This window comes from Protopterus annectens, chromosome 7.part0 (assembly GCF_019279795.1).
Source record: "Protopterus annectens isolate FY-2018-M chromosome 7.part0, PAN1.0, whole genome shotgun sequence".
NCBI classification, from domain to species: domain Eukaryota; kingdom Metazoa; phylum Chordata; order Ceratodontiformes; family Protopteridae; genus Protopterus; species Protopterus annectens.
Window position 1 is genome coordinate 128,572,391 of NC_056739.1, and position 15,691 is coordinate 128,588,081.

The window sequence follows — 15,691 nt, forward strand, 5'->3', positions numbered from 1 at the left end:
TGGTAAGAGAAGAGAGTAACTTTTGAATGTGGGAGCTGAAGAGATTTCAGAAAGGTACTAGTTGCCGTGGTGGTATGGCGATATCATTGTTACCTCACAGCAAGAGGTTCTCTTGTTCGATTCTCGGCTTGACTTGGGAGTGCCTTCTGTGTGGAGTCTGCATGTCCTCCCCGCGGTTGGGTAGCGTTCGAAAGACACGCGTGCATAAATGGGTGTTCCTTTGTTGAAGGTTGGGCGTCGAGCTGGCACCTCGGTGTTTCCTAAAAAACTACTGCCAATCATTAGCGGACCGGAGTTCCGCTGTGGTGACCCTTTACCAGGAAAAAGCTGAAAGACAAAACAAAAAACTAAGCTGGGGATGTCCATGTGAGAAATCCCAGCAGTTACCCACTGTTGATGGCCTTCTAGCAGATTAGCTGATATAGTGAGTACCTATGTTGTATCCTGTATCCAGCATATTACATATATCATTCCTTGTGTTTTATGTCATGAGACAGAGTTGTGGAGGGTACTGGTACAGAGAGATTTTGCTTGCCATCAAAAAAACAGTCGCTGTTCTTACTAGTTAGCTTATTAAAGAATTCGTAAAGTATGTCTGAGGAACATGTATCTGTAAGAACTAAACATACTGAGAAACTGGTTTCTTACCTTCCTTATTTCTTTTAAGTGTCAAGATCTTGTATCACAGACATCTTCACCAGCAAGTCAAGATTCATACACAGGAAGATCTGCTGACCTCTTGATTCTTTCAAAAAATTCTGGGAGAAAACGTAATGAAGTGAATCGGGACCGTGCTTCCCAACCAAGAGCTGACAAGCACAAAGGACAGGTATGAATACTTTTTCCTTAAGTTTTGTTTATGCCATTCTGCACTACTTTTATGTGGACAAACTTCAGCTTACATAAGCGTCTTTTGAAGCTAAAATGTGTGTCAGAGTTAATGGGAAAGTGCACATCTCTGTACAGCAATCAACAGTCAGTAGGCACAGTGAAGGTCTTAAGATGTTTTAGATGGTGGAAGTGCTACGTGGGCCAAGGGAGATTTGAAGTGCGCATACCTTTTTCTTTTCAGGAATTTATGGTCTTTGAATATGGGCTTTACAACATCTGTGGTAAGATGTTTAACTGGTTGAGGTAGTGATAGAGAACTCTGCCTTTTATTACTAGCCCTGATCAGTAATTATTGGTAATGTAAGTATATGACAAATAATTGCATCAATCTGTGTAATATTTATATAGTCTGGAAAAACGGCCAAAAGCAGTTAAATGTACTGTTAGCTGTTAAAGTACCAGCTCAGCCAAATGTTTGATTTTCATTTATCTTCACATTAGTTCATACTTCATAACACTTCACCTCTCCAAGTACAACAAACTCCCAGAGTCTTTAGAGAAGCTGCCCCATCCCCAAAGGTCAGTCTTGCCAATAGCCAAACCATGTGATCATTTTCACCCTTGGGGGCAGAGCAGTTTAAATTTCACCCATTACATCCGGGCATCTCTTTAATTGTACTACTTGTATGATGCAGGGATATTGAGCTAACTCCAGATCATACCGCCCATCAATCACTTTCAGCAATCACACACCTAATGATCATAAAAAGAAACAATCTGACATGTGATTGCAGGGATGTTGCTAGCAAGTTTCAGGTTTTTGACTCCTGACTATTAGAAAACTGACAAATATAATGGCCATATGCAGTGTTTTGTGTAAAACAGAGCCCATCAGATACCATGAAACCTACATTCCTTCTTCCTAGGATAACTCTACTAACTTAATACAAGACCAGGGCCACTGTCTCTTAAAATGAAACTGAAATGAAGCACCCTGGCAATGTTGTTGTTTTAAAAAAGTAAAACGTTCCTACAGTGAAATTACACAGTAAAAACTTGTTTGCAGGGACTTACCCCCCCCCCCCCTTTACTACAACAGCCCATGTGAGGACTTCACTTGTCCTTGTATATACACTGTGATTGCTTTATCTCGCAGAAGTAGCACAAATGCACTTTAAAGTCTACATAATCTCCGACTGTTTCTCTAAATTCTCAAATTATTAATTCACCATCCCTCCTCCAGCAATTACTGAACAGTGTTCTAGTTCACCGCTTTTCTAGTTCAAAAAAGTCCAACTACAGGAAGTCTATAACCTAATTGATAATCCTTGAGTACAGTATGTTGTAAGAAGTATGAAAAAAGTTAAGATCACTTTATTAACCCTTTCGACAGAATTGTATTTGGATTGAATTATTTATCCACATCTTTTATATTTGCAGTTTATCAGCCGCACCAGATGTCGTCATAGATACTTGGAAGTTGCAGTTTTTGGGTCTCTGCAAAAAATATATATATATCATCCCCAACTTTAGGCCTATCTGTTTGCTTCCAGTTCTAATAAAGATTGTTCACAATAGTATTTAGAGCCTTGCTGGTCTACTGTGCAGGAATGCATTTATGCTTTGCAGACATTAACATGTATTGAGATGTGAGAAGCACTGCCACTAACGGATGTATCCTTTATCAGCCTCACAGGAGCTTTCAGCTTAAGTCAGTCACATTCTTATAACTTTTCTTGTATGTGTCTGCTGCTGGCTAGGCTTTAGTATTGGAGTGACAAATTGGTTTTCCAGCTAATTCCTAAGTAGAGGTGCTGGAACCTGCTGAAGGCTGAGAGGGCAGAGGGCAAGAGAGGCACTTAGTGATGTAAAAAGGCAAATATATATATTTAATTATGTGTCTACTACCGTTAGAGAAGCAGACAAAATCTGAAATATGTGCATTGATGTAAAGTCGTGCACAATGTGGATTTCGTTGTAACTTAATGCAGAAAAGTAACACTTTCTCCACAGAAAACGGTATTCTTATTGGTTCCTATTTCACAAGAGTGCCAGTTATTTGATTGAGATGCATACTGAATTTGTCAGGTTGTTGTCCTTCCAACATGGTCTCCTGGCATTCCGGCTTTGTGTGCTTGCCATGTAAGTACAATGTAATACCACAGATAGTATAAGTAAATCTTGGAAGTGATTTTAGTACAGCTGTAAGTGCTTTGTTTTTCTCAAATTAACTACTGAATAATGCTTGCTTGGTGATACACTAGCACAGATATGGATGTGATTTCTGCACATGGATATATAATGTTAGTTGCTCACATTATGGTCTAGTGATGTTCATCGTGCTATGCTGCTGCAGTCATCACGTTTGGGTTATCCTGCCGTCAGGCGGTCCCGCAGTCGGCCTGAATTCCAAAGCCTTGGTCCGGCATCTGTTGTCGTCCCTTCTTCCCTGACGTCAGTGCGGCAGGGGTATAAAAGAGGCAGCCGACGCCATTTTCTCCAGTCTTTCTTGCCGCGCGGTGCCCGAAGCAGAAGCAGTTCGCAAGTGCCGGTCGGCCAGCTCCTGAGATTTTCGAACAGAATTTCAGCCGAAGTCTTCTATAAAGCTAAGTACCCCATTGGGGAAACTTTTCTTGCCTCAGACCGATGTCAGACAAAGTTAATAATTGTATTTCTTGTGGGAAGCAAATACCTCATAAGGATTTTCATTCTTATTGTATCCCTTGCCTAGGCCCAGACCACGACGTTTCTGGTTGTCTGTTTTGCGCTAGGTTCAATAAACGCACTATTAAGCGTCGGGCTGATACCGCCCGACATTATTTTGGCAGAAAATTCAACTACATTATGTCGTCGGAACCTCCGACTACCGCTATGTTTAAAAAACGCAAGGACAAAGACCGGCAGCCTTGACCTAGACCAGATACCGAGGTCTCAGTTAGGCCTGCCGCCGAATCTTCGGTATTCAGTTAGGCGCCTACGCAGCCCCTGACTACCGCAGATTTAGAAAATACGACTACCTCTCAGTCAGAATCTACTGGGCCACTGGAGCCGGTTCCTCCTCAACTCGCGGACGTCAGCCCTGGCGGCGATCCGGAGACTATGGACAGGCCTTCGGTTTCAGAAGGCGTCTTTAAACCGACGACCCTTTCCGTTAAATCATACGCTAAGCTTCCAAAGGTTAAGAAACCAGGCCCACAGACTCCCATACAGGCCCCTATGCCTAAAAAACAGATGCTCAAAATGGCAGAGGACCTGATTACCCTTATCAGAGTTTCCCAACCCCCTCCTGACAAAAGGCCTAGACTGGAGGAAGATTTACCTCCTTCTGATCAGGAATCCATTTCCTCATCAGACTCTGAGGAACAGGATTACCCCTTCCCTCTCTATGAAGACTCCGATGCTGAGGAGTCTATTCCCTCTGTTTCCCCCCCTGAAGACTTCTCTTTTGGGGAAACCCTGCACACCATGAGTGAGCATTTCCACTGGGAAGGACAAGATTACTCTGACTCCAAGAAAATACTCCGTGAGTTTCTTCTTTTGCCTCAGCACAGACCCCTAGCCATTCCTCCTGTTTTGGACATTCTGGATGATGTCTACACTGAATCCAGTCTAAATCCAGATTCCTTACCTCAAGCACCACCTAAACCAGACAGATACTATCGAGTCCCTGACTCTCACAAGTTTTTATATAAAAGCCCTGCTGCAGACCCAAAAACCATTTCCCAGGGTCCCAAAGGGGTTAAGGCCTCTACTGCTAAGAATCCACTACCTGCGGAAAGAGATTCCAGGGCATTAGAAAGATGGAGGAAAAAAGTGTATACCTCTGCCACTTTGGCCATGAGGGCATTACTCAGTTAAAACAGAAAATGATCCCTCAAACAGATCAAGTAGATTTCAAAGGGATGCAAGATTTGTAGCATGCAGCAGAACAAGTGGGAAAACGTACCTTGCAGTGTGGTTTTGATTCTTTGGAGGCCTCATGTAGAGCAGCAGTCACAGGGTCTGTAATACGTAGACATGATTGGCTAAAAGAGCAGACCTTACCAGAACATGTCAAAGCAAAGTTACTGGATGCTCCACTGCAAAAGGATGCGTTATTTGGTGTCAAAGCAGAGGAAGTTTTAAAGAAGATGGAAGAAAAGGCAAAATCAATGCAAACAGTTGAAGATTTTTTTACAGGTACACCCTCCTCGCTTCAGCAGAAACTGGCCATCAAAAAACTGGTCCTTTCCTGCTTCAGACAGACCCCAAAGGGGCAGGTACAGACGCCAGGCACAGGGCACCTTCAGGCCTAGACAATGGCAAACAACAACTCAAAGAGGGGGAGACGACAGATCTCAACCCTTCAGAAAACAAACTCAATGACTTTCCTCTTCGCCTGCCAAGCAAAATTGCCTAGGCAGCACCTCTAGGAGGAAAACTGGCTCTTTTCCGACAAAATTGGCACGTCATAACAAAGGACAAATGGGTTCTGGATATTATTACCCGAGGCTACAGATTTCATTTTCACACTTTACCACGGATGAGAGGCATGCCAAATCTGCCAACAAACCAATGGGCAGAGGCACAAAAGCAAATTTCAGCTCTCATGAACATGAAAGCAATTCAAAAGGTACCTGCAAAAGAGCAAGGTCAAGGATTTTACTCAAGACTGTTTCTAGTACCAAGAAAGGACAAAGCCTGGAGACCCATCTTAGACCTTTCAATTCTAAACACGTACCTGGACATTCTCAAATTCAAAATGCTCACACTACAGCAGCTTCTTCCCATGCTGGGCAAGGAGTCTTGGCTGGTAACGTTGGACCTCCAAGAGGCATACCTGCATGTCCCTATCAGACAAGATTGCAGAAGATACCTCAGATTTTTGGCAGGCACAACGCATTATCAATTCTCTGCATTGCCCTTTGGCTTATCTACTGCGCCTAGAGTATTCACAAAATGCCTGGCATCAGTAATTGCATACTGCAGACTGCGAAGAATACAAATTTATCCATATCTGGACGACTGCCTGATCCAAGTGGACAGCAAAGACATACTACTACAGCATCTGTCATTTGTAACAAAGTTGCTAAGTTGCCTAGGGTACACAGTAAACAAAAAGAAGTCAAAACTAATACCCTCACAAGAAGTAATATTCCTGGGTGCCAGCTTGAATACAACGGCCCAGATGGCTTACCTCACGCCAGACAAGCAAAAACAACTGGCTCAGTACTTCAAAAAGATGGCAACTTCTACCCAGCTCACTGCAAGGAAATTCCTGCAGGCATTGGGGTACATGGCATCCTGCATTCAACTAATTGCATATGCAAGGCTGCATATGAGAAAACTACAATGGTACCTAAAAGTGTATGGTCCCAACACAGACACAGCCTCAAAGCAACTATAACTCTCATTCCCTGCCTTCACAAAGAGTTTCTATGGTGGGCTCAAGCATGCCAAGCAAACAAGGGCCTTCCTTTTGTCTCACCTCCACCAAACCAAACCTTGACAACAGATTCATCAGACTACGCCTGGGGTGCACACATGGCAGGACAATGCATACAGGGCAAATGGTCTGCAAACCAAAGGCAACTACACATCAATCAAAAGGAGATGCTAGCTGTAAAGAATGCACTAACAGCCTTCAAGGACCTTTTGCATCCAGGACAACTTCTAATAAGGACAGGCAACACCACAGTTATGTGGTACATAAACAAACAAGGAGGGACGCACTCCTACCCACTATGCAGACAGGCAATGGACTTGTGGAACACAGCATTAACTTACCAAGTACAACTGCAAGCACAATTCCTGTCAGGAAAAGAAAACATTTTGGCAACAAGTTAAGCAGAAATTTGACAGACCCTCACAAGTGGAGACTACACCCACAAGTATTCTCAATGATAACTCAAAGGTGGGGAACACCAGACATAGATCTGTTTGCCTCAACCAACAATTGCCAGCTGCAAAAATTTTGCACAAGGACTTACCATCCCCTGGCCTGGAAAGTGGGTGCCCTATTATTCAGTTGGACAGCATTGTCAGTCTACGCCTTCCCACCTCTGCCTCTACTCACCCAGGTATTACTGAAAACCAGATCAGAGAGACCACAGATGATCCTCATTGCCCCGGACTGGCCACGTCAACACTGGTACCCACTACTACGAAACTTGACTCATAGCCCTCCATGGATCTTACCTCAATTCCCTCTGCTGTTAACCCAACAAAACTCTCAGATCCTTCACAGTCAGCTAAGGACCTTAAATCTAGCTGCATGGAAAATACCTTAAATTATCAAACAACACTTCTCTCAAAGGGCATCCAGAATGTAATTTTGGAGGCCAGGAGGCCCAGCACCAGAAAAACATACTCAGACAAGTGGAAAAGATTTTGTGTATGGAGCCAGGCCAGAAGCCTAAATCCTGGCTTCCCAAATATTCCGCACATACTCCAATATCCAACTGAGATGGTACACAAAGGCCTTTCTTTCTCATCCATAAAGATCCATGCTTCAGCCATTTCAGCTCAGTATGATACGGTTCCTCCCATTTTCTCTCATCCTTTGCTAAGGCGGTTTCTCAGAGGAGCAAAAAATATAAGAACCCCCAGAAAACCACCTACTCCAACTTGAGATCTAAATTTTGTTCTGGAAAAGTTAACACTTCCTCCTTTTGAACCAGCCTTTTCAGCAGAGCTTCAATACTTGTCATGGAAGACAGCCCTGCTGCTGGCTATCACCTCAGCACGCAGAGTCTCAGAACTGCAGGCACTTATGGCAGTGGAACCTTTCATCATTTTCCATCAGGACAGAGTATCTTTACGCACCAACCCTTCCTTCATGTCAAAGGTAGTATCCAGTGTGGCTCTCAATCAGACCATACACTTGCCCACCTTTTATCCAAACCCACAGAATAAAGGAGAGACTCCTTCACTCTTTGGACATTCACAGACAGTTCCGTTACTATTTGGACAGGACAAAGGCCTTCAGAAAATCTGACCAACTCCTTGTATCCTATGCACCAGGCTCAGAAGGAAAGGCTATTTCAAAACAGACCATCTCCAAATGGATAGCACATTGCATCCACTTTTGCTACTCACACCACGGGAAAGCAGTGCCTGCTAGTATTAGGTCTCACTCCACCAGGGCTACAGCAACCTCAGCAGCCTTCCTCTGAGGAGTCCCAACAAAGGACATTCTGGAGGCAGCTACCTGGAGTTCAGTGCACACCTTCACCAAGCATTACAACCTTCCTCTGTACTCAAAAACCAGAGCTGGGTTTGCCACTGCAGTTCTGCAGGGCATCTTAGCTGCACCTAACCCAGTTTAGCTCCTACATCCCAACCATAGCTTTGGGACTCTACCCAAGTGTGATGACTGCAGCAGCATAGAACGATGAACATAGTACAGTTTTGTACCTGCCATAAATGTAGATGTTCGAGTGGTTATGCTGCTGCAGTCCAGGTTACCCTCCCTCCATCCCCTCTACCTAACAAGGCTTTTCTTATACCTCCATGTACTTCAACCTATGGGATGCATGTCTATATGGTGTATTTGCTTACAACTAGTACCATTCCTTTGCACTAAGGTATGTTTTGCAAGCTTCTTATTTTGCCTTCTTAGTTTGGGGCACCTGACATCTGGGGCAAGAAAAACTGAAGAAAATGGCGTCGGCTGCCTCTTTTATACCCCTGCCGCACTGACGTCAGGGAAGAAGCGATGACAACCGACGCCAGACCAAGGCTTTGGAATTCAGGCCGACTGCGGGACCGCCTGATGGCAGGATAACCCAAGTGTGATGACCGCAGCAGCATAACCACTCTAACATCTACATTTATGGTAGGTACAAAACTGTACTTTCTGCTGAACCTTAACTGTAGCAATGATGTGATTCAGCTTATTTGTATTATATTGACGAGCTCTAAATTGTTACTGTCTGCTTATCCAATATCTCTTAATAAGAACCTGTTTTATGGATGATCCACTGTGCACTGCTGTAATTATTGTGACAGAATTAGAAGGGAAGAGTGCTGTATTTGTAATTATAGGACAGAAGAGCTGGTCGATACCTCCAAATAATAGTATACTTACTGTTGTACTAACCGTGTATGCTAATGTATGATATTGGTAGTTACCATATGTACTATTTACTTATGTCTTTTTACAGTTAGTCTTGTAGAGTTAATCTTGTAATTATTGTAGCAGCACTCTTCTAACTTTTCCACTAGTCCCTTGCCTCCTGTCAGCTGCATCTCATCTTTAAAACATTAACCTCCTTCTGCCATCCCCTATTAAACCACTTCTAAACCTAGTTTTCCACCAACTAATCTCTCCCCCCTTTTCAGTTCTTGTCACTGTGAGCTGCTTGTATCACCTCCTTTTTTGTCAGTGCTCCCTTTGACAGAAGTTGTGTGGTCCCAAGGTTGAAGACACGCTGTCCAGGTGTGAGCAGGAATGGACCCTGTCTGCAGCGGAAGTACGTTTTTTGACTCCTCAAAGAACCTTCTGTAGGAATCAGTGAGGTGGTTGAGAAATGTGGTTCAGAAAGTCCCAGAGTCCTTTCCATGATCCACGTGGAGATAGTTGCCCCAGGGGCAAAGGGTGGAACTTTAATGGAAAACACTGCCCGTATGGCAGAGGAGGCACACAGAACCAAGGATTTAGGGACACTTTCTCTGACAGATCCTGCCAGCACTCCTGAAAAAAGGCCTAATTGGTTGGGAGGTTGATATAATGGTTCAAGTGTTTACCTTACAAACACAAGGTGCAGGGTTTGTTTCTTACATGGGGTAGTTAGCTAGGCTTAAAATGGCCCCACAAGGGCAGTTAGCCTAGTACTAATCTATGAACCTAATTGTCCACCTCTGGAGGCAGTCGGGGGTCATCTGTCTCTGCACCAGAGAGCTTGGCTAGAGATTACAAAAGATACATGGGTACAGAAGATTATTTCCCAAGGTTATATAATGCCCTTTTCCCTCCCCCCTTAATGGTAAACAAAATTCCTGATGTTCGACCCAGTCAGTGGGAAGAAGTAACACATGAAATAAAAAGTTGCTAGAAAAAAAGTCATCCAAGAGCCCCCCCCCTCCCAAAGACCAGAAAGAATCTGGAACTTACTCGGGATTCTTTTTAGTGCCGAAGAAAACAGGGAACTGGAGACCAATTTTGGATCTCAGCAATCTAAACAAGTTAGTTCAGTACATGGATTTCTGGATGGTCATGGTTCAGTCCATTTTACCTTTCCTGCATAAGGATGACTGGATGTGCTCAATAGATCTTCAGAATGCACGCTGTCACATAAAAATGAAGAGACAATCCAGAAGATACCTACACTTCTGACTGGGAGTCAGTCATTACCAATTCCAGAGCTGTGCCCTTTGGCCTCACCACAGCCCCCAGGGTATTCAGTAAATGCATAGCGGAAGTAGTAGCCGCCCACTTGAGACTGCAGGGATTCCAGGTGTTTTAAAACTTGGACGAATGGCATTTAACTGCTCCGATCAGGCATCTACTGATAAAAGCACGAGATTATGTACTCCAGCTGTGCTCTTATCTGGGAATTACCATCAATCACAACAAATCCCAGCTAGAAACATTTCAAGTAGTAGAGTTCATAGAGGCCTTGTTCAGTACTGTATCAGTAACAGCATCCCTTCCTAAGGGCACAGACTATTCAATTTCAAGTCAAAAAGATAATCCATAATTCTTTATCAGCTTTATTGATTCTCCAAGTCTTGGGGTCAATGTCTGCTGTGATAGTTCTGGTTCCATTAGTAAGATACCATATGAGAATTCTTCAGTGGACCCTAGCGACTCAGTGGTCTATTCTGTACCAGCCTTTGTCCACCAGGATCACAGTAATCAAGGCATGCAAAAATTCTCTCTCGTGGTGGATTCACTTAGATCACATTGTGCAAGGCTGCCCCTTCATCCTTCCTCAGCCCAAGGCCATAGTGACTGTGGATGCTTCCCAAATTGGGTGGGGGGAGGGGGTAGTTCTTGAGAAAGTCAGTCCATGGCAACTGGTCCCCCGAAGAGGCCAACACACTTATCAGTGTCCAAGATATGAGAGCAGTACTCCTGGTGTTGCAGGCCTTCCAAGACTCTCTCCTTCCGGAACTACTGTGATACACACGGAACAATATGTCAGTGGTCTGGTACATCAACAAACAAGGCGGAACCAGATCTTACCCTTTGTGTTGAGAAGCTCTGAGAGTGTAGCAATGGGTGATCTCATCCAGTTGATTTCTGATAGCAACACACATTCTGGGGAAATCCAGTGTGATAGCAAACAAGTTGAGCAGATCCATTTTTATTACGTCACGGGTGGTCTCTCAACATGGGAGTTGCGGGAAAGATATTCTACCTGTGGGACCAATCTTCCTGTGACCTCTTTGCATCTCCCCTCAATAACAAGTGCAGCAGGTTCTTTGCCCTTATCCCCCTATCAGGGGAAATCACCGAGAAAAGTTCTTCTCCACTGTTCCCCTCAGGGTCTAGTCTGTGCTTACCTCCCCAACTACTCAAGTTTCTTCAGAAATCATCTTATTGAAGAGCACAGTCATTTTCATTGCCCCTTATTGGCCTTGTCAGATTTGATTCCTCTTTCTTTTGCCTCATCTAGTTCGCCCACCATGGATTCTGGATCCAGTGCCAGACCTCCTGTCTCACCCGACAGACATGATTCGCCCGAACATTTTAGGCCTAAAGTTGACTGCATCATTTCTCCCTTTCCATTGATAGCTAGAAAACCCAGGCTGTCCTCTCCTGTCCATAACATTCTTTTGTCTTCCCATAAACCTTCCACTAGGAAGGTTTACAAACATAAATGGAATAGATTTGTTTTTTGGGGCACAACAGAAAGGTATTGACCCTTTTTCAGCACCAGTACCTAATGTTCTTGAGTTTTTGGCTACAATTTTTAATCAAGGGACTAGCTTCTCAACTATTAAAAGTACAACTAGCTGCCATTTCTAATTTTCATATAGGAGTGAACAGTTCTACCTTAGCTCCTTCAATACTTTATAAGGGAAACTTTTCTTCTTAGACCCCCTTTTAAAGATCCAACTCCACCATGGGATTTGAGCTTAGTTTTAAAAGCTTTGTCTTAGTCTCCATTTTGAACCTTCAGTGAAGTGTGAACTAAAATATTTAACCTGGAAAACTGTCTTTTTTAGTAGTCACCTTCTGGCAGAAGAGTCGCAGAACTTCAAGCCTTATTCTCTGAACCTTTGATTTTCCATGAAGATAGGGTATCATTACAAATCAACCCATCTTTCCTTCTTAGGGTGGTGTCAGAATCCAACATCAATTGATCTATCAGTTTTCCATTTTTCTTTCCAAATTGAACGAACAAAGGAGAATACATGTGGTTACACTTGTTGGATGTTTACAGACAGTTGCATTTTTTTTTTACATAGAGTGGAAGATTTCAGAAAATCAGATCAATTATTTGTCTTTTCAGAGTCAAAGTTGGGCAAGCCATTTACTAAAGAAACTTTAGCCAAGGGGTTAACTGATTACATTTCCTTTGTCTACAAAAATTGGGATTGTCTTTGCCAAAACCTTCAAGAGCTCATTCAACCAGGTCCATGGCAACTTGTCACTATTTTTTTCCAGATCTTCCATGGACGATATTTGTGCTTCTGCAACTTGTGCTAATCCTCATACCTTTATTGCTCATTACAAGTTGGATCTGGTGTCTAGGGAAAGAGCAGCCTTCAGCTCAACAGTACTCAAGACTATCCTTCCTTAAGAGTCCACCTGGGATTCGGGTAGCTGGGGGCTCTGTCCTAGTTGTTGAGGAATACATGAAAACTGACATCATCAGATGAAAAAGTTATTTACCATCTGTGTTGTCCATTTTCATTCTGCTTCAACTTCCCTCCCTCCCTCCAACCCCCTACCATTTTGTTTGTGACTTCTGGTAGAATAAGAAGATGCTAAGGGAACCAATGTTCCTGCCTTTGAGCACCAGGTATGAGTTTCTCATATAATGCTTGTTCCTTAGTTTCTAATTATCAAAAAGGAAAGCAAACCAGATTGCGGTATGGAGGGAGCCTAGGCCGTTGTGGGTAAGGGAGGAGCTTGGGAGTTTTCAGTAGTAGTGTTGAGTACATGATTACTTTATTTACTAGCTGTCTGTAAGAGGCCATATTGTAGTTCCCCCACAGTTCACAAAAAAAAAAATGAAGGACTTCTAATATGGTACCCTGGTATACACACACACACACACACACACACACACACACACACACACACACGTCAGAATGGATTTATGCACCTTCTGAGGGGTCTATATCATTTTATTGAACTTTTTTTTGTCAAGTAACTAATCATAGAGCACTGTCCATCAAAGCCCCTGTTTATCAAACTACCAAAACATCGAATTTATTTATTTTATTTATTTATTTAACATTTGTTTACCGGGAAAGTCTGACTTGGAACAAAACCAATTTCCAGCAGAGGCTCGGGGAGAAACGCAACAGATGCATATCTTTATAACGTGGGAGGAAACCAGAGCACCTGGAGGAAACCCACACGAACGCAGGGAAGACATGCAGACTCTGCACAGAAGGCACTCCAGCCAAGAATCGAACCGGACATCCTCTTGCTGTGAGTCGACAATGCTACTGATGCACCACTGCACCGAATGAAAATTTATTGAATTGTTTTAGTTGGGCATGTTTAAAAAAAACATCACGTATGACCTCAATTAGTAAACACTGATGTATGTACATTTTAACAAAATGTGTATAATGTTATAAATGGCAAACTTAAAGGTAAATATATTAAATATTTTATTAAATTGACATAAAAACTTGATATTTGTTTGCACAGTACATGTACTTCTAGTATAAAAAGGTAAACTTTTTACATTTTTGCAGAGGGGAAGAGACTGTGCCCCCCCACCCCCCCTGCAAATTAAATATACCAACACCGAGATCGCACTACAATGAGTTAATCGTTAAATAACAACCAGTTAGCATGTCAAGCACACAATGTTTTTTTTCAGGATGGCCAAGTAAAATCTTTTGGAAATTTCCAGTTCAATGATTAAGTCGTTCAGTGAATAGGTAGTTCGGCGATTAGGGTTCGATGATTAGGTGTTCGATAAATTAAGCATTCGACAATATGATATAGACCCCCTTCTGAAAAGAAATCACAGTAATAACAGTCATGTAACTCCTTGATAGTTACTGTCTCTCCAACAAAACCACATCTATAATCACTATAAAGTGGTCTTACAGCTGTTTGCTTTCATAGATAGCTAATCCCAGCCCTTTTGTTCAGTGGTCAGCACCCAGGCAGATGTCTACCTTAGTGCCAGTCAGAGACAAAAAACATCTGAAAAGCTGGATTTACCAGCTGTATATGAAGTCATATGTCAATTCCACAAAGACAGTTCACAGTAAGAAATTCAAGGTGTTGTAATCAGGTGCTGGTGGCACAAAACGCACACTCTGCCCCAGTGGAATGTTGAACGTCTGACAATGTGTGCTACTTTTGACTGTAAAGGAATCACATAAATATATTTTATCCATTTATTTATTCTTTGTTGACTGGCTTTAGTCCCACTAGGCCAGTGTCCTCTTTTCAGTGGAGACTGAGAATGTGCCCATTCTGAGAGTACACAAATCCTTTGATTTTGAAGGAATCACAGAAATGCAATGGCAGTATTGCTCTTTACAAATACTGTCCCCCAAAGAAGTCGTATAAGTAGTGAATCAGAACTGCTCCTGCAGCAGTCGTTGCTTTCATAGACCAGGTGCCCTCTGAAAACTATACCCACATTCTCTATTAGTCTAATATCTCGCTGAGAAGATAAAAAGCGTAAAAGCCATAGTGTCATATTTTGTTTTGCTGATTTTAGACAAATGTGTAATGACACTTGTGTTTTGACATGCAGTATGCCTTTGCACCCATTTTCACAAAGGCATCCACCTTTTATGTACACCTCTGATATTTCTTTGTAAGTAGTGAAAAAAGGAGCACAGTAATATAGTTCAACCTATTCCTCTTGAACATGTAAACATGCTCCTGAAGTTCATTACTTGTAACAATTTCGAGTAACTGCTTTGCATACTTTATCATACTGACATCCCTATCTCTTTTAGGATTCTGCCAAATCTGTTGTGTGGGGCTGCACTCCCTTCACCCCCTAACTAATATAACCATCCTTTGGTGTTGTACCATTTTCACCCCCCTCCTCCCCAACTACAAGTTAGCCATTGCCCAAACTCTGTCTCCCTTAAATGAATAATGTCAGTGATAGTTTTGCATGACTTTGTCATTATAAATTGCCTTTTCCTCCAAGCCCTTTTATGGCAATCACCTCTCATATGCGATTGCCAAGAGTGGTTAAGTAATAGCCACAGTAATGTACTTCACTTGCAACTACAGTGTTTAAGTAACAGTCATAGCAGTCCGCTTCACTTCCACCTGTGGGGCATATCCGCTTCCACAACTACTACTGCAAAAAATAAAAAAAATACAAGTGTGTGATGCTGTGGGCAGTGTGTAATGTTATCACTGCCCACAGATCTATCTGGGTTCCTTCCAGAACATGTGAAAAAACAAATGATTGCTACAAATGTATTTTAAGTCAGAACTACTAGATGCTGTGCTGTAGCACCCCCCCCCCCAACCAAGCTACAACAATGACCACTTGATTGTGATTTTCCTAACTGTCCTTTGTTTCCACCCACCAAGTACTACAAACAGATAATTACTTGTGGTCTGTGTTCACCAAAAGTGGTAAAGCTTGTAGCCATAGTAGTATGTGAATAAGTGCCCCCCCCCCCAACACACACACACACACACACTAAGGTTTCAGCTGAGGCCACAATTGCCGAGTCTGTCTAAAATAGTTTTGGCATCCTT

The 15,691-nt window shown here is 42.8% G+C and overlaps 1 protein-coding gene across 1 annotated transcript in view; it reads left to right on the top strand.

The window, feature by feature from the left end:
- ANKS1A (ankyrin repeat and sterile alpha motif domain containing 1A) overlaps positions 1–15,691 on the top strand; it is a 3,005,277-nt gene that overhangs the window by 2,438,045 nt on the left and 551,541 nt on the right. The window contains exon 21 of the mRNA XM_044076145.1: positions 668–829. Within this exon, the coding sequence (XP_043932080.1) occupies positions 668–829 (162 nt within the window). The remainder of the gene's footprint in view (positions 1–667; positions 830–15,691) is intronic.